The sequence below is a fragment of the Desmodus rotundus genome, chromosome 3, assembly GCF_022682495.2.
Source record: "Desmodus rotundus isolate HL8 chromosome 3, HLdesRot8A.1, whole genome shotgun sequence".
Classification (NCBI taxonomy): domain Eukaryota; kingdom Metazoa; phylum Chordata; class Mammalia; order Chiroptera; family Phyllostomidae; genus Desmodus; species Desmodus rotundus.
In genome coordinates this window covers 20,182,171-20,205,170 of record NC_071389.1, presented here as the reverse complement: position 1 = coordinate 20,205,170, position 23,000 = coordinate 20,182,171, and the positions used below count along the sequence as shown (strand labels likewise).

General features: G+C 44.4%; 1 protein-coding gene across 1 annotated transcript; it reads right to left on the bottom strand.

The window, feature by feature from the left end:
* Positions 1 to 2,474: 2,474 nt before the first annotated feature.
* ZBTB8B (zinc finger and BTB domain containing 8B) lies at positions 2,475 to 18,703 on the bottom strand. The gene is made up of 3 exons (XM_053921484.2): positions 17,674 to 18,703; positions 11,348 to 11,526; positions 2,475 to 7,133 (listed from the first exon to the last, which is right to left on the bottom strand). The coding sequence occupies exons 1-3, from the start codon at positions 18,659 to 18,661 to the stop codon at positions 6,816 to 6,818; spliced, it is 1,485 nt and encodes a 494-aa protein (XP_053777459.1). The 5' UTR covers positions 18,662 to 18,703; the 3' UTR covers positions 2,475 to 6,815.
* Positions 18,704 to 23,000: the final 4,297 nt, after the last annotated feature.

Sequence of the window (23,000 nt, the reverse complement as noted above, 5' to 3'; positions counted from 1 at the left end):
ACACTTATTAAAATTTACTGAGTCAAGAAATGCCTAAAATGGAAAATATTATATGGGCTGCTGTCTTACACATATGTGAGTTTTTTTGTTGCTGTTGTTTCAAATAAGATCGTCCTTGTTAACTTACCTGAATCATGCCCAATTTATATTTCAAACATAAGTTAGAGAGGTTGGCAAAAGTAATTTCAAGATAATGTATGTTTTTTAATTTTGAAAGTTTTTACAAACAAGAGGGATTTATTAAAATCAAATACATGATACATATTAAATAGTGGACAATAAGGATTTTTGTTTGCCATGTGTGTGTGTGTGTGTGTTGATGGTGGTTTGTGTTGTTTCAGATATGTGTGGATGTTATTGGCATGGAAATTAAATTAATACCCCCATGCTCAACAGGGGATGCCCCCCTCCCTCTCTAAGCACTACAAGAACACAGGCCATGATTACACAGAGCTCCGTGAGGCTGACACAGCATTTTCCTTCTCTGTGGTTTCAGTCTGATGGGTCCCCCAGGGAAGCAAATGCTGTATCTACAGATGCTCTGCTCCTTACCCAAACATGTTTGTTATCAGCACTGGCCTGACAAGATCTGGTATCTGATCCCAACTGGAGCTGTGGGAACTAAGAACTAGTCATTTCATCTCTTTTATAAAATGAAGTTGGACTAGACTATCTCTAATGTCGCTTCTATTTCCCAAATCCTTGACTTAATGGTCCTGTCCCATTTCTATCCTAGTTTCTGGGGTATTAACTAGTTTCCGTGGCCAGCCAAGACCCAGTGCAGATGCAGTGGGGCTCCTCTACACCTGTCACAGTAACGCTACCTTTGTTCCTACTACACTGCATTAAGGTGATGGGAAGTTGTTGTTCGTTTCTTCTTAATAAGAAAACCATAGCATCGAATGTATATTTTCTAAAGACTGGGTTTTTCTAAAACATTTATAGTAAATTTGCATACCTAAAAAAAGAGTAATTTAAACACTGTTAATGTCCAAAATCACCATGTTTACAAAAGGCAGGAAATGCCCGAGACTGTTTAAATTATTTATAAATTGTATCCCAAAGCTAGAAGTTTACTGGATAGGAAAGACCACAATAACAGTAGCTTAAACCAGAAAGCCTTCTATGGCCCTGACCAGTGTGGGGCCTTGCTCTGCAAGGCAAAGGGCCGCGGGCTCCACTCCCAGTCAGGACACATGCCTGGGTTGCAGGTTCAGTCTCCGCTGGTCGGCTGACCAGTCGATGTTTCTCTGTCGCGCTGATGAGGCCCTAAAACTGGGCTAAGTGCTCTACCCAAGCACTCCCAGCACACCCTGTCCTTGCCCCTTCTGTCACACCCAAAACTGTGTTGCGTAGTTGCTAGTCTTCCTGATTATGCACTGCAAGTTCCTTGGGGGCAGAGATCTTGATTATTCATTGATGTCCCCCTAGTGCCTGACACATAATAAAGGACTACATAAAGAGTTGTTGGATAACTGTTGAATAAATATCTCACTATCCTCACTTATTGATCTGCCAAGGAGCAAAAGCAGCAGGTAAGAGTGGCACCACATGATATAGCAATAAGAGGCACCACTACCAAGAGCCTGGTGTTTGGTGGTTGCGAGGTGCACATAGGTTCCCTTCAAAGTGTGACTGATGGGATCCCCAGCAATTTCATTCAATGTCCTCATAGCATGTCATACTATACGTGCCTCCTAGGAGTAGCACCAAAGGGTACTTGACATTTTGACAGGACCATTTTCACTATTTATCCAACTCTTACACATCTCAGCAAAATTTGCAAACAGTATGTTAATTACAAACAGCTAAGCACAAAGAATAAACACTCTTCAAGGGGGAAAGTTAGTCCTGGCTGGTGTGGCCCAGTGGATTGAGCAGCAGCCTGTGAACTAAAAGGTCACGGGTTTGATTCCCAGTCAGGGCACACGCCTGGGTTGTGGGCCAGGTTCCCAGTAGGGGGCACAGGAGAGGCAACCACACATTGATGTTTCTTTCCCTCTCTTTATCCCCTCCTTCTCCTCTCTCTAAAAAATAAAATCTTTAACAAAAAAAAAAAAAAAAGAGAAAGAGGAAAAGTTAGTTGGCGTTGGCTGTATTTTAATAGGAAATTCCCCTAGCTATATTTTAGAGAATCTAGGTGGAGTATCTATTGTGCAATTGCTTAGCATACTGTTTGGTAAAGGATTAACAGAATTTTTTACCCTTCACTGTGAGAATTTGACCTCTGGTTAACTCTCTAGCTCTGTTCCCCTGACAACCTACTGAAGAGTAATGTGTCAACTATGTCGCTAGGCAACGTTACATATGGTAGAAGTGACCCCCTAATTGGTAAATTGCATCCAAACTGGGAGAACTATAATACCTAATAAGAAACCACAGCTCTGGGCTTCTCTAAGTACAGGGACTCTTGGAACAGACCTGTGTCTTGCGGGGACCCCAGCAGCTATGTTTATGGAGTTGTTATAAAAGAGATTGCTCCCAAGCCACGATAGCTCCCATACTTGCCTGATATGGGTCATCTCCTTGTCTAAAACTCAGATGATGGATAAAAAAATTGCTCCCAAAAATCACAGTTGTCAATGAAGAGCTGACAGTGGTAAAACTATCTGCCTGGAGGGCCAGAGCAGATGCTGAATGTCCTCCTTAAATCAGAAAGCTTCCATATCATCTGATCACAACCGTGAGTTAGGGTCACCTTGTAAACCTAGGACATGTTAGAAACCAACCAAACTATTCCTGACAAAGAAAAAACTTTTTATTTATCTCTACAGAAGCATTATTCGAAGAAAATAATTCAAAGTTTCAGCACTATAATGAGGTTGGAGGAACACAGTAATAAGGGATGTTGTGGAAATACTGAATAAAAATCAAGGAAAACATTGCCCATCAGAAGTAACTGAATAAAGTGCCCCCTTTTTTGGGTTAGAAGATAGGGTGATCATGTGTAAGCACAAGGCAAGCTATAAAAGACCCACAACAACAGGAAGTACAGGTAATGCTCAAAACAGAGTGTAACAGGAATTTCACACCCACCCAACCCTAGGCCCCTCCCCACACCATTACGCTACACCTCACAAGGGACACACAGTAAAAACCCAGAAGTCCAAGTACAGCAGCCTGAATTCAGTTGACAGACGGCCACTCCAGTCTTCCCCACTGTCCTCAGAGTCAGTACACGTAGTCCTTCCTACTGGTTGTTTTCTATGTGGTTCGTCGCAACATCAGTCAACAACGACAATGACAAAAAACCATCACAGCATTCTGAACCACCAGACTACGCTGTTGCGCAATACTCTGCAGACCATGAGGTCAGTCATTGTCTTCGGGCGTATTTTAAGTCTCGTGGCCACCAAAATATTTACACCAGCACGATATCTGTCTGCCAAACGACCACAAGTCATGTTGCTCTATGTCATTTCTTAATGCGTTACAATTGCAGGCCTTATTTACATTCCTCCCCAACCCTCGCTGAGAAAGCCTGTCCCCTTCTCCCAAGCAAAACAACTTCCCAAGGACACCATTTTAAATTACATTATAAGTAAGAACCCTGTTCCCATTCATGCAATATATGTAATATAAGATAAAAAGTATCCATCCCTTTGTGAACTTGGACAGAATGTACGAGAAAGATGCCAAAACATAACCTAAATCACCAATGGCCTGTGTTGGACCCAACTGTGAATTTACTTATTATAAAAATATAACCAACTCCACAAATTAAACCTCAAACACAATGCGTGGATTATAAATACTGACCACAAATATAAACATAAATTTAAAACAGGGCAGTTTATGGTCTGATAGTCCAGACAAGGATCTCCTTTAAAAGTGACAGAATTCAGCGATCCAGTTATTACAAATGCCAACACAAACTCTAAACAGCCCGCCAGCAGTGCAACGATCTAAAACATTATGGAAAAAAGAGAATCATTTAAATACTAAACTTCATGTTCCGTTTTCCCTCCAATGATTCTCCTACTTTAAAATTTAATAAAATGATCAAATTCTAGAGTGGTTCTAGGTGTATGAGTCGGAGTTCAAATTTCCAAGTTTTGCATCACAAACGTAATCAGATTTGGGGCAAGTTGTGAATAATTTGGCCTCCACTCCCCATTTTACTAATGCACTAATTTCTAAAACTTGTGGGAGCATAAGAATCTATTAAATATTCAGAAGGTAAAAAGTAGCCTAAAATATAACACAAAACTAAGTTCACTCAAAGTCTTTTTTTATATCCTACTTTATAGTAGGGTTTCTTAACCTCGAACTCTTAACATTTTGGACTACACAATTCTTTGTTGTAAGAGGCCCTCCTACAAAGTGTAGGGTGTGTAGCAGCGTCCCTTCCCGGACCCACTAGATGTTAGCAGCGTCCGGCCAGCTGTAACAACTCAGAACATCTCCAGACATTGCCAAATCTCCCCTGGGGGGCAAAATCACCCTCAGTTGAGAATCACTGTCTTACAATGATATCTCTAATGTAAAAGTTTTTATTTTGCACCTAGTGATATGAATAGGTCATGAGGTCACTGTAGAGGCTCCTTGCTCTACCAGAAAAAGTAGGCAGAGAAGTTCAACTGTGAGGTAGAAAAGTCATATGAAAACATCAAAAATATAAACAGAAAAAGCAAAATCATCAAACATAACTCCTTGCAAAGTATAGCTTCTACACATCCATTTATGTCTGCCTTTTGCTAAGATCCCTCTTTTAAAACAGTAGCTAGCCCTGACTGGTGTAGCTCAGTTGGCTGAGCGTTGTCCTGCAAAGCAAGGGCTCACTGGTTTGATGCAGGTTGGGGCACATGCCTGGGTTGCCCTTAAGAGAAGCAACTGATCGATGATGCTTTTCACATCAGTGTTTCTCTCCCTCTCTTTTTCCCTCCTTTCCCTTCTCTCTAAAAATAAATAAATGATATCTTTTAAAAACAAAATACAGTTGTTTAAAAAAAACCAAAAAACAGCTAATATATTCATTTCAGATTAAGAAAAGTGTTTCTGGTCCTTAGTAAGTTTCCATTTGTAACTCTTGATCTAGAACAATAATTTTCAAACTCCCTGTGGTCAAAGACCAGTTTTTCAATTTCCAATCTGCTGAAGACCAATATGTGGTCCTACTGTGTGGGATGGTGTCAAACAACTCACAGGCCAGCACCTGTGGGTGGGCCGCAGCTGGAATAGCACTAGCTGGAGTTTAACTTCTGAGTACAGCTTACACACTCCCTGAACTCTACAATGACTAACATTTACAAGCCAATTTATGATGTTTTTTAATATTCATTTTTGTTCAAGAGGCAAAAAGAAAAGTGATTTTTACCACATCTTGAAATATAACTATATAAAATTAAAGGAAGAAAAAGACATTTCTTTTTTTTCAAAGTTGAAAGGAAACTGTTATGTTTGCATGTTAGTTTCATTAGGGATTTCTTTTAAAATCCATTTTGGATACCTTAACATAAGACAAAATTATGAAAGTGCCTTGATTATTTTTCTTTAAGATTTTATTTATTTATTTTTAGAGAGAGGGGAAGGGAGGAAGAGAGGGAGGGAAACATCAGTGTGTGGTTGCCTCTCACATGCCCCCTACTGGGGACCTGGCTGGCAACCCAGGCATGTGCCCTAACTGGGAATTGAACTGGCGACCCTTTGGTTCACACGTCGGCACTCAGTCCACTGAGCCACACCAGCCAGGGCGCCTTGAATATTTTTAATCGTGACATTTCCTGCTCTTTAGCCCTTTAAAGAAATGCAGCCTTTTGTGAGAATAATTGTAGAGCTGCTAAGTGGGTGAAAAGCGGACTTGTTTTAAAAACCTGTTCTATTAAACTTCCCTTTCTTTCCAGAGGATCTTTTAAAAGGTAAGAAATGTAGAAATATAACATGTTTATATAGGCTTACACTTCCCCTCCAATTAAAATTCTATTCAGAAACTAAGTAAAAGAATGTCAGTAGTAGCTACATTTCCAGGTTACACAGAAATAGCCTTTGCAAATGTCTTGAAAAAGCAGGAGAGAATTATTAGGTTTGCCCAGATGACATGCTTTATGATCACAAAACAGGTTACTGGTGTGTCAAATACCACACCAAGCAGAATTGTCAAATACCAAACTAAGCAGGAAAACCACCCAGACCTGCGCTCCCAGGGTCCCCTCCCAAGGCTAACTTAAAATTTAATTCAGTGGGGCAAGTCAAAGTGCCATGACGAGGCTTTTAGCTCATCTCCATGCTTGTCTGCATATAAATACCCCCAGCTTTGAAAATTGCAGTCTCGGATTTAGAAAGTGCCCTTTACAATCACGTGTTAGGCAGCCCTGCCTGCCTTACGTCAATAAAGCTTTCTCTGAAATACTTCAGAAAATTAGAACATGGAATTCAACAGGAAAAGTTAGGCAGAGGTAAGACTGACCTCAAAGCTTAAGTATTCTCTTGCCCACCGTTCCAGAGGAAAGAGGATGATGACAAAGGAATGCAGAAGATTGAGACAATGTAAAAACAAGCATGGAGGTTTTCTTCTCCTTCTCCTAACCAGAGTTCGGATGCACAACAGGAAGAGCGGGGAGCCTGGGGGCCAGCCCTGATTCACTCAGAATTCAGGACAGTTAAGCCATCAGCAAACCAAGGGCACCACACTAAAAAGTCATTAGTCCTTTGAGTCACAAAATTGAACCTCTACTACGTAGTCTGACAAAAATGCAAATATATTAACAGTGAAAAAGATGTTCCTCTCAGGGTCCCACAAAATTGGACAAATGGTGGCTTTCAACCGCAGAATGAGTGATAACAAATTCCAAAATCTCTTCCCCACCCAGGTACTGCTACAGGAGTGTCTCTCGATCTGTTAGGTTGGGCTGCATTTGTGGTCTGTCGTCAGCATCATCTCCGGCCGGGTCGTTCTCCTCACCAGACTCCACGTAGATTGGCCAGTCATTGTCTGTGTCACTCTTTTCTTGGCTTTCAGATGAAGCCTCCACCAGGCTAAGGTTGATGGGCATCAAATCGTCCTCGTCATCATGTGTGTCTGTGACGCAGGTGCAGCTGTCACACAGTCCAAAGCGCCTCAGCCCCTGTGACAGGTGACTTGTGAAGGTTCTTCTGCAGCCCTTGCAGATGATTGGACGGTTGGATCTGTGGACCTGAAATTACAAGCAGACAAAGTAAATGTCACAGAAGTGGAATTGAATTGCAGCCTTCAAGGCCCCACTGATGTGGGCCCTGGCTGACCCTCCAGCCTCATTTCTCACCACTCTTCCTGCTGTTCCATCAGCTGCAGTCTCAGCCTCACCCAGGTCCCTTCCAGATAAGAGCCCTTCGACATCCCTGGAAATTGCCCTCTTCCCCACTGCCAACCCCTCCCCCTTACTGATGCCTTTCAGGGAAGTCTTCTCCAATGCTCCAGGCCAGGTTAGGTGCCCCAGCTATATATTTTCACTTCTACTTCTTCCGTGATTGTACAGCAGTGCCGCATTATCTGTGGGGAATACGTTCCAAAACCCTCTGGGGACACCTGAAACCACAGACAGTACTGAACCATATTTATGAGGTCTGTCTGGAAAAAGTCCAGCCACTCTTAATATAATGAGAACAGTTTGTATGACATCAGTGTAACCAGGCAGCCAAGGCGAGTGGAGTGGAATGCGCATGCGTGAACAATGAACAACTTCACTACACCAGTCAGTGGCAGCAGTAGATGCAGTCGAGTAAACATATGTACTGTATGGCCGCTGCATTGAAAATGACTGAGCAAGGGAACTTCCGGTCAAGATGGTGGTATAAGCAGACATGGCTCACCTCTTCACACAACCACATCAAAATTACAACTAAAATGTAGAACAACCCTCTCTCAGAACCGTCAGAAATTGAGTTGAATAGAAGTCTGACAACTACAGAATTAAAGAAACCACATCAATCCAAACTGGTAGGAGGGGTGCAGATGTGGAGTGGGCTGGTGCCTCACCCTCGTGTTGCAGATAAAAATTCGGGAGGGTTACTCGGAAGCGAGGAGTCCCAGCCCCACACTAGGCCCACCAGCCCAGGGTTCCAGTGCAAGGAAGACGAAGTCCCTGCAACTTCTGGCTGCAAAACCAGTGGGGATTGAGCCAGTGGAATAAACTTCTTGAGTCCCAAGCAGTTCCTCTTAAAGAACCCCCACATGGACTCACCTACTCACACTCACTCCCTCTGAGCTCCCGCACCAGGGCAGCAGCTTGAAAGACAAGAGTGGTATACAGGGAGAGACCGAAGTATCTGGCATCAGGGCAAGCAGAGGCCACTGTCTCTTTACAAAACCCCACCACAGAGCAGGCAAGCTGGTGCCATATCTGAGACTCCATCAATCTGGCTAACACTCTTTGAGCCACCTTGGAAATCCCCAGAGACTCTGCCCCACCCAAGTTACAGGCCCACCCAAGCTGCTTTTCCATATGAAGGGCCAGCCTTGGCTCACACCTCACAACTTCCTAAATCCTATCAAACAAGCAACAGCTGGCCTCAGTGAGTCCCAGGCCCAGCACTAGCAGCAGGAAGCTTAGATTCACAACTTGGCTTCGCCTGGGAATCTCCAAGCCAAGCACAAGTAGCAGGCTTATTGCTTTATAGCTCAGGCAGGGTGGCCCCGGGCAAAACACAGGTTGGGGCTGACCTTGGCCTGCACCACTTGGGAACTCCAGGGCCAGTGCACCCACTGGACAGGTACACACCATGTCCACACACAGGGAGTACCATCACCCTGTCCCTGAACAGCTGATCCTCCACAAAGGGTGGAGGTTGGTGGTCAGTGGTCACAGCCAACCTTTGCAGCTGACTGGCCTGGATAAATCCCTCCCATTGATCTGCCAACAGCAACCAAGGCTTAACTACAAGAGGAGGGTGTACTCAGCCCACACAAAGGGCACACCTCAAGTACCCAGCTTGGGTGAAAGGGGAGGCTGTCCCACTGGACCCTACAGGACACCTACTACGTTAGGCCATGCTACCAAGACACAGAGTCAAAGCAGCTCCACCTAATACATAGAAACAAACACAAGAAGGCTGCCAAAATGAGGAGATACAGAAACATGGCCCAAATGAAAGAACAGATCAAAACTCGAGAAAAAGAGCTAAACAAAATGGAGATAAGCAATCTATCGGATGCGGAGTTCAAACCTCTGGTTATTAGGATGCTCAAGGAACTTAGTAAGGATGTCAACAGCATGAAAAAGATCCAGTCAGAAACAAAGGATAATTGAAATAAAGAATAATTTACAGGGAAACAACAGTAGAGTGGATGAAGCTGAGAATCAAATCAATTATCTGGAACATAAGGAGGCAAAAAAAAAACAACAACCAATCAGAACAAGAAAAAAGAATACCAAAAAATGAGGATAGTGTAAGCAGTCCCTGGGACAACTTCAAGAAGCCCAACATTTGCATCATAGGAATGCCAGAAGGAAAGAGAAAGAGCGAGAAATTGGAAATCTATTTGAAAAAATAATGAAAGAAAATTTCCCTAATTTTGTTGAAGGAAGCAGACATGCAAGTCCAGGAAGCACAGAGTCCCAAACAAGATGGATACAAAGAGGCCCACTCCAAGACACATCATAATTAAAACGCTAAAAGTTAAAGATAAAGAGAGGATCTTAAAAGCAGCAAGAAAAAAGAAGTTAGCTACCCCTGGATAGGGACCTAATGCTGCCAAGAGAGATTGCGGATACAAATTGAAAAAATAAAGACAAACAAAAACCTAAGCCCTTGGGAGGAAGCCATTCTCAGACAAGTGTGCTGGGGCCAACCAGCACTGACAGCAGAGGCGGTAACCTTGTTCTTGTCTTAAATCTGGATTCTGTCAATTCATACCATAAAATGTATCCTTTTAAAGTGTACAATTCAGTGGTTTTTAGTATATTCACAAGGTTGTGCAACCATCACCACCATCTAACCCCACAACATTTCTATTACTCCATAAGAAACCCTGTGCCCATTAACAGTCATCCCTCTCCCATCCCCACGTTCCCCAGCCCCTGGTAACCTACTCTCTCTCTCCATGGGTCTGCCCGTTTTCTACATTTCATAAAAGTGGAAGCATACAGTGTGTGGTCCTTTGTGACTGGCTTTTTTCACTTAGCATGCTTTCAAGTTCTTTGTAATGTGCATCAGAACTTCATTCCGTTTTATGGCTGAGTAACATTCATTGTATAGATGCACCTTTTGTTTGTTCATTCATCAGCTGGGATACATTTGGGTATATATTTCCCCTTGTTTACTATTACGAATAATGTTACTATGAACATTAGTGTGCATGTTTTGTGTGAATGTGTGTTTTCAGTTCTCCTGGTTATATACCTAGGAGTAGAATTGTTAAGTCCTATAGTAACTTCATGCTTAACTTTTTGAGGAACTGGCAAACTATTTTCCATAGTGGTGGCACCAATTTACATTTCTAAGACCAATGTGTAAAGGCTCCGATCTGTCCACATCCTTGCCAACACTTTGCTATTATCCACTAACAAAGTGTAATACAATGAGGTGTACCGACACACCTCTCCCCTACCCACACCTGGGTGCTAGGGTTGGGTGGGAAACTGAAAATGCAGCTGACCTTTGGCATCACACCGGTGCCACAGACTGAGAATCACCTGTCCGAGCCCCAAGGTTCTGTGCCTATGACAACCATCCATGACCAAGAATCTAAACTTTCTTGACTCTTCTCTAGGAAAACTAGTCTGTTGCTATAAGTTTTAACCTTCTCTAAGTGCTACCAACACAGCTTCAATTTAGTAGTAGAAACATGTTTCAAATTCTCTGAAAATAACCCAGTGGACAGAGAGGTGAAAGATACTTCTAACCCTTACATTAGACCAATAATTTTTAACCTTTTCCGCCTTACAGCACACATATGCTAATTGCTAAAATTCTGTGGCACACACAAAATAATTTTTTGCCTATCTGACAAAAAAATAACTATCATTTTTGTTTTTATTGAGGATTTTAGAGAGGGAGGAAGGGAGAGAGACAGCCAACATCAAATTGTTGTTCCATGTATTTATGCGTTCACTGGTTGATTTTTGTATGAGTCCCGACTGGGGATCGAACCCACAACCTTGGCATATCAGGACAATGCTCTAACCAAATGAGCTACCCTGCCAGGGCAGTATAGTTGTGACTCATTCACACTGGATGACTATTGTTGTGTTGGCTGCTGTCATTTTTTTATTTGGCAGTCTAAGGGAAAAGAGGTCAGTGCCCCTGACTGAACAGTCAGGTATTGCACGTTTTAAAAATTCTCGTGGCACACCAGTTAAAAATCGCTGCATCAGACAAATGTCAGGAGCCACCCCCACACACACCACGAGAGAACTGCCAGCTCACTTACGCTCAGGGCATGGCTCCGCAGGTGCTCCTGTCGAGTGAACCTCTTGCCACAGGTCTCACAGGGGTAGGGCCGCTCACCCGTGTGTGAGCGGATGTGACGCTTAAGGATGCCCTTCTGTTTGGCAGTGTAAGGGCAGAAAGGACACTTGTGGAGCTTGATGGGGACCACCAGCACATCACCTGGGAAACAAATGGATTGATTTAGCTGTACAGTAAGCAGCAACAACACCGCCTTCGACGGATGGCATTTGGGGTTGTGGGATTCCACCAGCCCCGATCAAGATGACGGATCAGACCCCTGGACTAGGATTCATGCTTCGATGGCTGCTCCTCAGCACGGCTTCCAGGCACGTGGAGAGGCTTGCTGTGAAGCAAACCCCAACTGTTTGGAATCGTATTAACTCTATATATCTGAAGCGACCGAATATCCGGAAAGTCACTTGAATTTTTTTCCAACCCTTTTTTTTTGTTTACCTTGCTCATACAACCATTAAAGTGACAAGTGTAGAAACTGTTACTGTCAAGTATTCAGAGACAGTATTCAGAGATTTGTTCCCTTTATCCACACCCTTCAGGATTAGATAGATAAACCTGGAGTTTAGGGAAAGAAGGGAAGAACGCACTTGTGAGAGACCTCAGTTGTGAGAGACCTCAGCAGACAGAAGTGGTTGCTTCACCTGGGCCCTGCCTCTGCCCTGAGCGCTCTACTTCCCTTAGCGCTTAGCCCTGACTCCCCTGGGGGAGGCGGGTGCGGTCTCTCTTGTGTTTCGCTGTCCACTGTCCCTCCTTCCAGTCCCGTCCCTCCTTCCAGTCCCATCCCTCCTTCTATCCTCAAACACCCTAAGCTCTTTTGAAGCTCACACCATCAGATACCACTGCTACCTCTCCTTGCTTCAGTACCCAGGAGCCCCTCGGTCATCTCCTCATTCCTTGGAGATTTGATCACATTGCCTTCAAACAAAACTCCTGGCATAATTCATGGCAATACCAAAAATGACCCTTCCAACACCCTGGTCTCTCTGTCCCTCGACCTCCTTTCCTCCAAAGACCTTGTCCTCCTCCACCCTATGTCAGCTACCCAACCCTAGACCCAGAGCTCTCGACTCTGCCTACATATTAGAATAACCTGGGAAACTTAAAAAAAAAAAAAAATGCTGATGTCCAATCTCCATTTCAAGGATCACATTTTAAAAGCACCCTTCCCGTTCTAATGTCCAGTCAGGGATGAGAGTCACGGCCCCATTCCTAGATACTGCCATTAAACTATATTTGCTCCATAACCTCCATTTCAAATACCCCACTACCCAATCACTCTCTTACCTTTTCAGCTCGCCCCCTGGGGGTCCTTTAGCTGCTGGAACCTCCAAGCCATGGACTCTCCGGCCATTCTACTGCCCATCTCCTCCTTCAGTCCTCACTCCTTTCCCCAACTTAGTGCCTATAAAATCCATCGGTGAACTCACTCCTTCATGTACCTCCTCCATTGCCTTGGTCCTCTCTCTCCCTCTACCTGTAGGCACTTGGTTAAACCTAGACTCTGGCTAAATACAATCCTCTGCCTGTTCCATACCTGAAATAAAGCAAGTCAATATCCCCGAAGGAAAATACACAACTGTGTGTTCTGGTCTCACTTTAAATCCCTCTAACCATCACCATCTAGCCACGAATATCAAAAGAGCTCTTGGTCCATCTGGTAGTCATCCTAAAAATTTCCCTGGTTCATTCACTCACCCACTCTTCTCAATGACTATTTTACACCTTCCCTCTGCTCAAGCCTGCAACCCCTCCAACTGCATCCTCACTTTCAGCTTCTGTCCTTGCTTATTGTTTAATTGAAATGGAGGAACATGCAGAAGAGAACCTCTCCTGGCTCCCAGCCACCCACCAACCTCCCATATGAACACATATGTTCTGTTTTCACTCCTAGTACTATGAATGAATTGTCCTTCCCCCCTCCAAAGCCAGACCATCCCCTCCACCAGCACACAGGATCCCATCCCCTTCGCTCTATTACTTGTCCCTCCCTCCTCCTCCATCAATTATCCTCCTCTCTCCTGGTTCATTCCCACCAGTAAATAAACATGCTTTTAGATCCTCCACCTTAACAAAAGCCCTGAACTCATATCCCCCTTCAGCTACCAACACACTTCTTCATTCCCTTCACAGTAAAACTCCCTGAGAGAAGCATCTACACTCACTATCTTCACATCCATTTCTCTTGTAGGCCTACTCAGTTTGGTCTTCCCCTGCTCACCACTCATGAATACTGTCCTTTGTTAGGCTCACTAATAACCTCTCCATTGCTAAACCCAGTGATCAGTTCTCCTCTGCCTACACATAGTGGGGGACATAGACGATTTCTCCTTTTTCTTGAAAGACTTTCTCTTCTTGGCATCCATCCCTCTTTCTTGATTCTCCTCCCACCTCACTTCCTGCCCCTTTTCAGTCTCCTTTACTGGTTTCTCCTTATTTTGCTGACCTCTAAATGTTGGGGCTCCGGGGATCAGTTCTTAGATCTCTTTTCTTCTCCTTCTAGATCTATGGGATAAATAGGTTTGAAATTCCACGGGCCCATATTAATGACTCCCAAATTTCTCTCTCAGCTCTGACTTGTCCCCAGGACTCCAAACTTATAGGCGCACTTACTTACTGAACATCTACAATTGGATATGCAATAGGCATCACAAGCATAACATGTTTAAACCAATTGCTCAAGCTAAAAACCTTAGGGTCATCCTTAACTCCTCTTTTCTCCTACCACTCATGCAAAAGCCATTAGCTTTCACTCCTATCAGTATGAATGAATTGTCCTTCCTCCCCTCCAAAGTCAGCCCATCCCCTCCACTAGTACACAGGATCCCATCTCCCCTCGCTCTATTAATTGTCCCTCCCTCTTCCATCATCAATTCTCCTCCTCTCTCCTGCTACCACATTGAGTCAAGGAGCACATCTCTCACCTGGGTAATTGCAGTAACTTCCTACGAAGTGATCCTCCTGCTTCCACACTTACTCCCCTAGGTCTATGCTGCCCTGTATTCCATAGGTAGAGAATAAGGGAGGAGGCAAGAGGAACACTTAGGAGGTTACTGCGCACGGTACCCAAAGGGATCCTTTTACTATACTGAGATCCTCTAGTGGCCTCCTTACTCAGAGTAATATCCTAAGGCCTTCTTATGGCCTGCAAGACCCTACCTGGCCTGCCCTCACCCAAACTCCCTGAGCACATCCCTCAGAACTCTCTGCCGCGCTCACTTTACTCCAGCCACACCAGCTGTTCTTTGGGTTCACTCGCCAAATGCCATCCTGCACCTGGGCCTGTGCGTCTTGTTCTTCCCTCTGCCTCAAAGGTTCTTCTCCCTGCTATCTGGACGGTTTGCTCTTTGACTGCCTTCAGGTTTCTGCTCAAAAGCAGCTTGTTAGAAAGGGATTCCTTGTTGACACAAAATAAAATAGCATCCTCTTCATTTTCTATCAACCTTTTCCCTGCTTTAGTTCTTCTTCATATTATATATTTACTTATTCGTTTATTGTCCATCTCCCTCCACTAGAATGTCAGCTTCACGAGGACGAGGACTGTCTTTTGTTCTCTGTGATAAACAACGCTTGGCCTGTAGTAAGTGCTCAATAAATAGCTGTTGAGTGAATGAACAAACAAACAGAAATGAAAAGATGTTGACGAAGCAACCCAATGACGGAATGCTGGAATTAAATGAGCCATGACGAGGCTGAAAAGGAATGGGCAGAGGTAACAGCAATGGGTACTCATGGTGTCCGAAGCCAGGGTAAGAAAGAACAGCAAGGCGAGAAAGGTCAGCGACCACTACTGACGGAGGTCAAGTAAGAGAACACCTGCAAATCACTCCTTACCATATAGCTGGCCTCATGACAGAGGTTTCAGTGGTGTGTAGCAGGCAGAAGCCAAACTGCAGTGAGAAGACAGTGGGAAGTAAAACAATGGAGGTAGCAAATGTAGATGAACTTTCCAAGAAGTGATAGGAGGTGCTAGTCTGGGGCTGGAAGGTCGGGAAGGAGAAGATTATAGCAGGACCTAATGCTTTGACAGTGTCTGCGAATGTGGGTACAGAACTACTGCAATAGCCTCCTGACCGTCTCGCTGCCCTGGTCTCCCAGCAGCACACCATCTTGTGCTGAGGCCAAATTAAACTCGCTGAAGCTCAGATCCGGTCCACTCCCAAGCTCAGGAACTACCCAAGATCCCCCCTGTGCCTATAGATAAAAACCTCTTCTCTGCCCTGGCTAGTGTAGCTCAGTGGAATGAGTGTGGGCCTGTGAACCAAAAGGTTGCTGGTTCGATTCCCAGTCAGGGCACATGCCTGGATTGCAGGCCAGGTACCCAGCGGGGGCCGGGGGTGGGGGGGTTGAGAGGCAACCACACATTGATGTTTCTTTCCCTTTCTTTCTCCTTGCTTTCCCCTCTCTCTACAAATAAATAAATAAACTCTTAAAAACAGAACAAAAACCCAAACCCTCATCTCTTAGCATTCAGCATTTTCCATGATCTGACTCTAGTCAATTTTCTCCTACGTCTCTTCTTCTTACCCTCAGATGCCACATTCATATAGCCTCCCTGATATCGCAGTAGGAAGCCAGTTCTCCTGCTGTTGGACAACTGGGTAACTCACACCTCCATCTGTCTTCCAGCCCTAGTACCCTTTGACCACGTGATGCCAATTACACACAAGTCTTACCTTTACGTTCTTTGAGGGCTGTATGCATGATTGACTTATCTTTGTAGCTTCACCAAGAAGGTACTCAAATATTTGAGCAAATAAATGAATGACCAAACAAATCAGTCCTACTCAGTACCTTGGCACTTGGAATAAATTTAGCCTGGGGCTGTGTGAATGGAATCAAAACCTGGCAGGCACCAGGCCTGATCGGGGGCCAGGTGGCTGCCTTGCCAGAGCACCCGGTAGCTGGAAACCTGACTTTACAGGCTGACACTCAAGACTTGAATGAAGACAGCATATGGCTGAAGTACATCTTGATACTTGTGCTTCCAGGTAGCTTGTGCTGAAAGCTAAAATAATTGCACTGAAATCCTCTATCCAACTGTGCTCCTTCAGTCTGTGTAATAAGTGAAGTGAAGCCAGCCCAGGCTTCTAGTTCTGGCTGCGCCACTGACCCACCCGCTCTGCCTTCTCAGGAAACTCACTAAACCCTTCTGAGTCTCGGTTTCTCTGCACTTCCTCTGCCAAACTCACGGGCGGGCATGAGGAAGGTCTAATGACTGTGAAAGGCTGATCACAGCCTGGGAAGGGCTCTAACCTGCATGGAACTGAGCTCGCAACAAGTTCCCAGAGTGCTCGCTGAGAACAGCCGCTGCCATCTAAATGCTGGTGAGACAGTGTCTCTGAGGACCAAAGCAGCACTTGTGAGTCTTTCAAGTCCAATTTTAATCAGACGTGCACAATGTTCTGCTTCAAAAAATTGAAATTAAAAAAACCTAAAGACAGCCATTTAGTAACAAGTAGAAGCAGCTGATCTCCATTCTTTAAAATACTTTCACTGTTCCATATTGAAGGGTATATAAGAATGTGATTCATTCATTTCTTTTGGCTTTAGGTTCTGGAACCATAGGGTGCTTTCATCAGGACAGTGATGGCCAAGTCTTCCATCTCCTACAAGACACTTTACAACACTATTAGCTCGCTGTCCAGAAGAGTTAACTCATCTTTCAAAATTGTTCAGGGACGCAACCAAGTCCTCTTAAAACAAAAAAGCCTACCAAAGGATATAAGAAGTTTACTCACATGAAGCCAAAGGCCAACTCTAAAATACCCTCAAGTAGGTCACACCATCGACCGGGACACGTTAGTGGGTGTCTTTGTGCCAGTGGCCATGGTTGACACAAAGAATAAATTTCCTACCTGTCTAGAACATGTTATCATATGTGAGAAAAAATTATGAACACCTTGTCATTTGGCCCTCAGTCCTGTGAAAAAACAAGACAGGGATGATTATCTCCTGAACAAAACAGGTCCAGAGAGATTTAATGATTTAACCAAAATCCCACTGCTGGTTGGTGAAAGACAGTAGTTCTTTCCATGTCATCAAACTGCCCTCAACATATTTATACTCCAGTTGTAGAAGTAAAATACTCACATACATGGAGGGACAATGACCCACTCAATTAATACCTATTGGTTGCAGTGGTGGCAGTGATAATGTGGTGATAGTGATGGCGGTGGCAATGACAACATTGATGGTGGTGGTGGTGATGATGATAGTGATGATGGGAGGCTACAAGGCACAGATGTGGGTGCTAAATGACCAGCGGAAACGATGAATGATAATGGAGCTCACCTGAGTCCTCTCCGTACCAGTCAGCCTGGACATCCATCATGGAACTCATGGCTCCTCCCATGCCATCTGGCCTTCCCTCCAAACTCCGAGAAAAGTGATGGTCCACATTGTCTTTGCTCTGGACAGCGCTGTTGCGCAGGAGGGCCTCCAGGAATTGCTTCACATGAAAGTTACTGTAAGCCAAGTCCACGGCCTGGCCGCCAGGCAAACCCTCCCCCATGTGGGCCAGGCTCAGTGGGGCAGCATACTGCTGCAGCTGCTCACCGACCTCCACCTCCACTTCGTCAACATCGAACTCCACCTTGGGCTCTATCTGTTTGGGCAGAGCAGACAGGTCACTGGCAGCTGAGCCACCGCCCTGGCTGTCTTTTACCAGCAGTTCCAGGGGGTTACAGCCTCTGCAGTCCCCGCAAGGGGACTCTCTTGGACAATCCACTCGCTCTTCTTCCTCAGCTGGAGAGGAGACCAAGCTCTTGGTATCACAGGAGATGCCCTCCTTGCTTGAACTAGGGCTTCCACTGTCAACTTGATGATGAACTGCTGCTGCAGCTGCCGCCGCTGCTGCTGCCGCCGCCACCGCTGCAGCCACAGCAGCCTCCTTCTCCATCTTCCGGCAGATGTCCAGGGATGACCTGATGTATGTCTTGCAGAAGTTCACCACGTCATTCATCTGCAGGTAGCTGGCGGCCGACATAACTTCAATCACGTTCTCCCCACACAAATCCAACTTCCCAGAATAGAGGAAATCTAAGATGATGGAAAAGGCATCGGAGGTGACAATGTCCAAGGAGGCGGTGCTGTGCCGCCCACTATCCTGGATATAGTGAATGAGTAGGGCCCGGAAGTAGCCGCTGTTGGCAAACAAAATGTTCCTGTGGGCCTTGAAGATTCGCCCTTCCACAATGATGCTACAGTCACAGAAAAAGTCCCTCTTTCGCTGTTCATTCAGCTCTCCCAAGAGCTTGGCATAATAGGACTGCACCTCCATTTCTCCACCAGCTGCTGCTGCTATTCCGGAGTAGCCTGTATCTATGCCAAGATTTTTGAAAAGTTAATTCACATATTCCAACCTTACAAATAAGATGTCCATTTTTAATATTTTTATTTCTTTAAAGATTTTATTTATTTTTCAGAGAGAAGGGAAGAGGGAGGAACAAGAGGGAGAGAAACATCAATAGGTTGCCTCTTTCACGCCCCCAACTGGGGACCAGGCCTACAACCCTGGCATGTGCCCTGACCAGGAATTGAACCTTGAGCTGGTGACCTTTTGGTTCGCAGGCAGGCATTCAAGCCACTGAGCCACACCAGCCAGGGCATTTTAAATATATTTTTTAAATTCTTCCCAAAACATTGGTTCAATAGTGTGTTTACGATATGGACTGTTGTGGATCTAACAAAAATCAGAGGCTGTCCAACTCTGTCAAGTTTTGAAAAACAACAAAAAATAACTAGAGCTAACTGCATGTGGGTGCAATACATGGTGTTTGATTCTTTCAGTGAATTTTTAGAAACATCCTATGACAAAAACACCAATATTGTCCCCATTTTCCGATAAGGACTTGAGACTCAAAGAAGACAGATGACCCACTGTAACAGAGCCAGGATGCGCAACTAGGTGGGTTAACCTCCAGAGTCCATGGTCTAATGCACTACACTCTACTTTCTTCAAGGCTCAAAATATAGATGATACCCAAGCCTGAGAATTGCCGTTCAGTCTACATTGTTCTGATACACAGCTTAGAGACTGGCAAGTAGTCTCAGCTCACACCTCTCATCATCACTTTGTGGAAACATCGGTGGATTCTTGGGCTGGCATGCACTGATGATTCTTATGGTTTTAGTGTCCTTTTTGGCTTTGGTTGGAACCACCCTTCCCCACTCTTGGTCAATGTGCTTTGCATCTAGCTGGTGCCATCCCCAGGCTCCACCATCTGACCACAGTGACTGGCTCGGAGATGGCCACACAGCTTGGTCAGAGCCAGTGAAAAGCAATGAAATGTTTACTGGGAGTTCCAAAAAAGTGCACTCTCTCCTGCTCTGCAGGCAGGTGGGGTATGAGGGATGCTGCTGCCATCACCAGGAGAACCAGTCTAACAAAGATGACAACCCAGTTCAGGCAGGAGTAACAGATGGACCCAGGGACACCACCTAAGCCCCAACGTCTGCTGTGCCAGAAGTCAATTAAATTCCTTTTCCTTTTTGCTTAGCTGGTCTGAGCTGTGTTTTCTTCCTTCCTCTCTCTCTTCCTCTCTCTCTCTTCTCCCCCCCCCCCCGCCCGTCTCTCTCTCTCTTTCTTTTATTTGTTTTATTCTCATTTGAGAGATGGGGGAAAGGGTCGGGGGAGACAGAGAGAGAGAAAGAGAGACCATCAATGTGAAATATCAATCAGTTGTATCCCAGACCGGACTGGGCATGTGCCCTGACTGGGAATCAAACCAGCGACCTTTAGGATACAGGGACAATGCTCCAACTGAGCCACTCCAGCCAGGGTTGAGTTGGATTTTCTATCTCTTGCAAGTGAGAGACTCCTAAATGATTGACCCTTGGTTTACTCCTCTTTATTTCTGTGTCCTGGCCCTTGTCTTCCTGTGGACTACAAGCCACGTGATCTGTGTCTTACTTCATCTGATATCCCTCACAGCACCTGGCAGAGTGCTTTGGACAAGGCAGTTTTGCTAAATACAATGAAATACTCTTTTCTTAACTGCTAAGTAGAACAGGTATAAATCAAATTCAAAATCTTTCTGCTCAAATCCCATCTGTATATATGCTTTTGCTGGTATATGCACGCATTTTTCCTGGAACATTACATAAGCAGAACTTACCTTCCTTCCCAAGCTCTCTGCTCCATCTTTTCCCATCACACAAGCCACAGAACCATCCAAAAATACCCCTTTTACTTACTGATCCATTGAGCTCAGAGAAGTGTCTACAACCAAGTACACCATCTCCCTTTACCGAAATCGCAAAAAGCCTAGTTAGAGCTGCCAACCATAGCTAACAACTCTTTAACCCTCTTCCTTTCTGCAAATGGAGCACAACAATGCCTTACCCAACCAGAAATCAGGCACTCTCTTCCCCCCAAAAGGGTCCTTCCTCTGGCAAAACCAGATTCCCAAAGGCCTAACACAATAACTGCACAGACTTCACTCACAGAAGACCCACAGCAACCTTATTAAAGGGCAATTTACACCTACTTCATACATATGTATAACAAGTGATGCCCTAAGTTTGGAAACTAGAGAACCAATTAGGGAGAGAAGGGGAGAGGAGGAGCCTCTATAAGCAAGTAAAATGGCAAACTTAAAAGTGAAAACTGACAGCTAGGAAAAGGTAAAACCATTCTAAAAAAACTAGACCTGTGAATTTTTTTCAAAATATCAGCCTGAGGCCATTTAGCCAAGGGCATTAAGGGCTCCTACATCCTCCAAATGCCTAAGGACATCACTAAATTACAGCCCAAGGCTATAATAGGTGAGCCTAAGTCATCAAGAAGACTTATCTTTTTATATTATTCTAAACTCAAGGAAGTTATGTCATAATTTTGGAAATTTTCCCCCAAAGTACTTAAAATTAACATGTGGTGCAGAAAGGAAGAGAACTGTCAAGACACCTGAAAAATTCTACTGCTCCAACCACGCCTTCCCGGCAGTTCCTGCTACCGCTACTGCCCACCCCACCCCCCACCCCGCAATCAAAATGGTAAGAGAAGAGCAAGATATAGGAAAATGCTACATTTACATACCACATTGTACGCTTCCTCAGGACTGAAAGAAAACCTGTCAGACTGGTAAAATCACATTTTTTAAATGTGATAATATCCACTATTGATGGGAATGTAAATTTGAACACCATTTTAGAGGGCAATGTTTAGAGGGGAATATTTATCCCAGCTTAAAATGTACACATCTATTGCCCCAGAAATTTAATTTATCCTATAAGAACTTATAGGATAAGAATTTAATTTATCCTAAAAGAATTTATATCCGCTAAGAATTTATCCTTTTGGATGTATTACAAAAAATACATCAAATTATAAATTCAAAGATGTCAGCGATTGCACCAGGCCTTTTTGTACTGATGCCAAAGTAAAAACAATCTGAGTGTCCGCCAACAGAGAACTTAAATCAATGAAGTCACACGGGGAAATACTAGGCAACCATGTTTTCAATGAGCTAGAGTTGAGTGTATTTATATGAAAAGGACACTAAGATATACGAGAAAAAGGCAAGATGCAAAGCAAAATATACAGTATGGTCCTATCGGTGTATGTTTCTGCTGGTATATGCATAATTTTTTTCTGGAAGGTTATACAAGCATATACCCTTGAGGAGAGGGACTGTGGCCAAGAGATGTGTGGTGGGAACTTCCCTCTTCCTTTGCACCCTCTGTACTGTTAGTTTGTTCCTCCGTGTACTTGTATTGCTTTATTTCTCTTTTCTAACAAACAAAGGAGGAGGGGCTAAGGGATCATAGCTGGCAAACCAGGGAGCTAAATATCTAAGTAGGCACAATACCTCCGAACTTGGTCCTATCTACAGGGCCTCCTCCCAGGACACTTCCATTTTTTTCAATGGAAGATGCTCCTTTTCAACAATAGCACTCAAAATCCATTTCCTTTGGCTTACTCTCTGCAAATATTCTAAACTCTACTGGCTCATGCAAATACTCCCTGACTTTGCACAAGTCTGTTCACACACTTCCTTCAAAACTTGCCTCCATCCTACATTTGGCATATAATGTGAAAATATTTATTCATATTGATCTTACTTGTCTTTGGTGCTCTGCATCCCTGGGACATGCCAAAGATCAACATTTCTCCCAGAAAAGAATCTCTTAGGGCATACTGCTCTCAAAAGTACATTTATCCACACTCTGACAGGCATCCTCCCAACCTTCCCACAGTTCCGATTCAACAGTTACTAGCTCCAAACAATGCCCGACACAAGGAAGATGCCCAGAACAGAAAAATGAACCTAATACCCTATAGTGCCTGTCCTCCAGGAGACGGCAGATGTCAACATTACCACCTGCATGCAATAAACTCCCACATTCCCCTGAGGGAATCCTACCCAGCCAAATCACAAGACAGTCTTCATTCCAGCATCAAAAGCAGCCTTGAATTCCAACCACTGACTCCGACAAGACTCCTCCAGGTTCACTGACCTGAGAATAAGGAAAACCTGCTCACCAATTGTTAGCATTCACTGAGAACTACTTCTCACGAAGCACTGTATGAAGACTTTACAAGTGTTCATTAATTTTAACCTCACAAGAACCTGGTGCAGTAGACACAATCATTACATCCTCTTTTTCTGGGGAGAAAA

Coding starts and splice junctions, on each gene's coding strand:
- ZBTB8B (XM_053921484.2), bottom strand. CDS start 18,661: ATGGAGGTGCAGTCCTATTATGCCAAGCTCTTGGGAGAGCTGAATGAA. Junction 11,527..17,673: donor CTGGTACGGAGAGGACTCAG/GTGAGCTCCATT, acceptor TTTGTTTCCCAG/GTGATGTGCTGGTGGTCCCC. Junction 7,134..11,347: donor TGCGGAGCCATGCCCTGAGC/GTAAGTGAGCTG, acceptor TTGTAATTTCAG/GTCCACAGATCCAACCGTCC.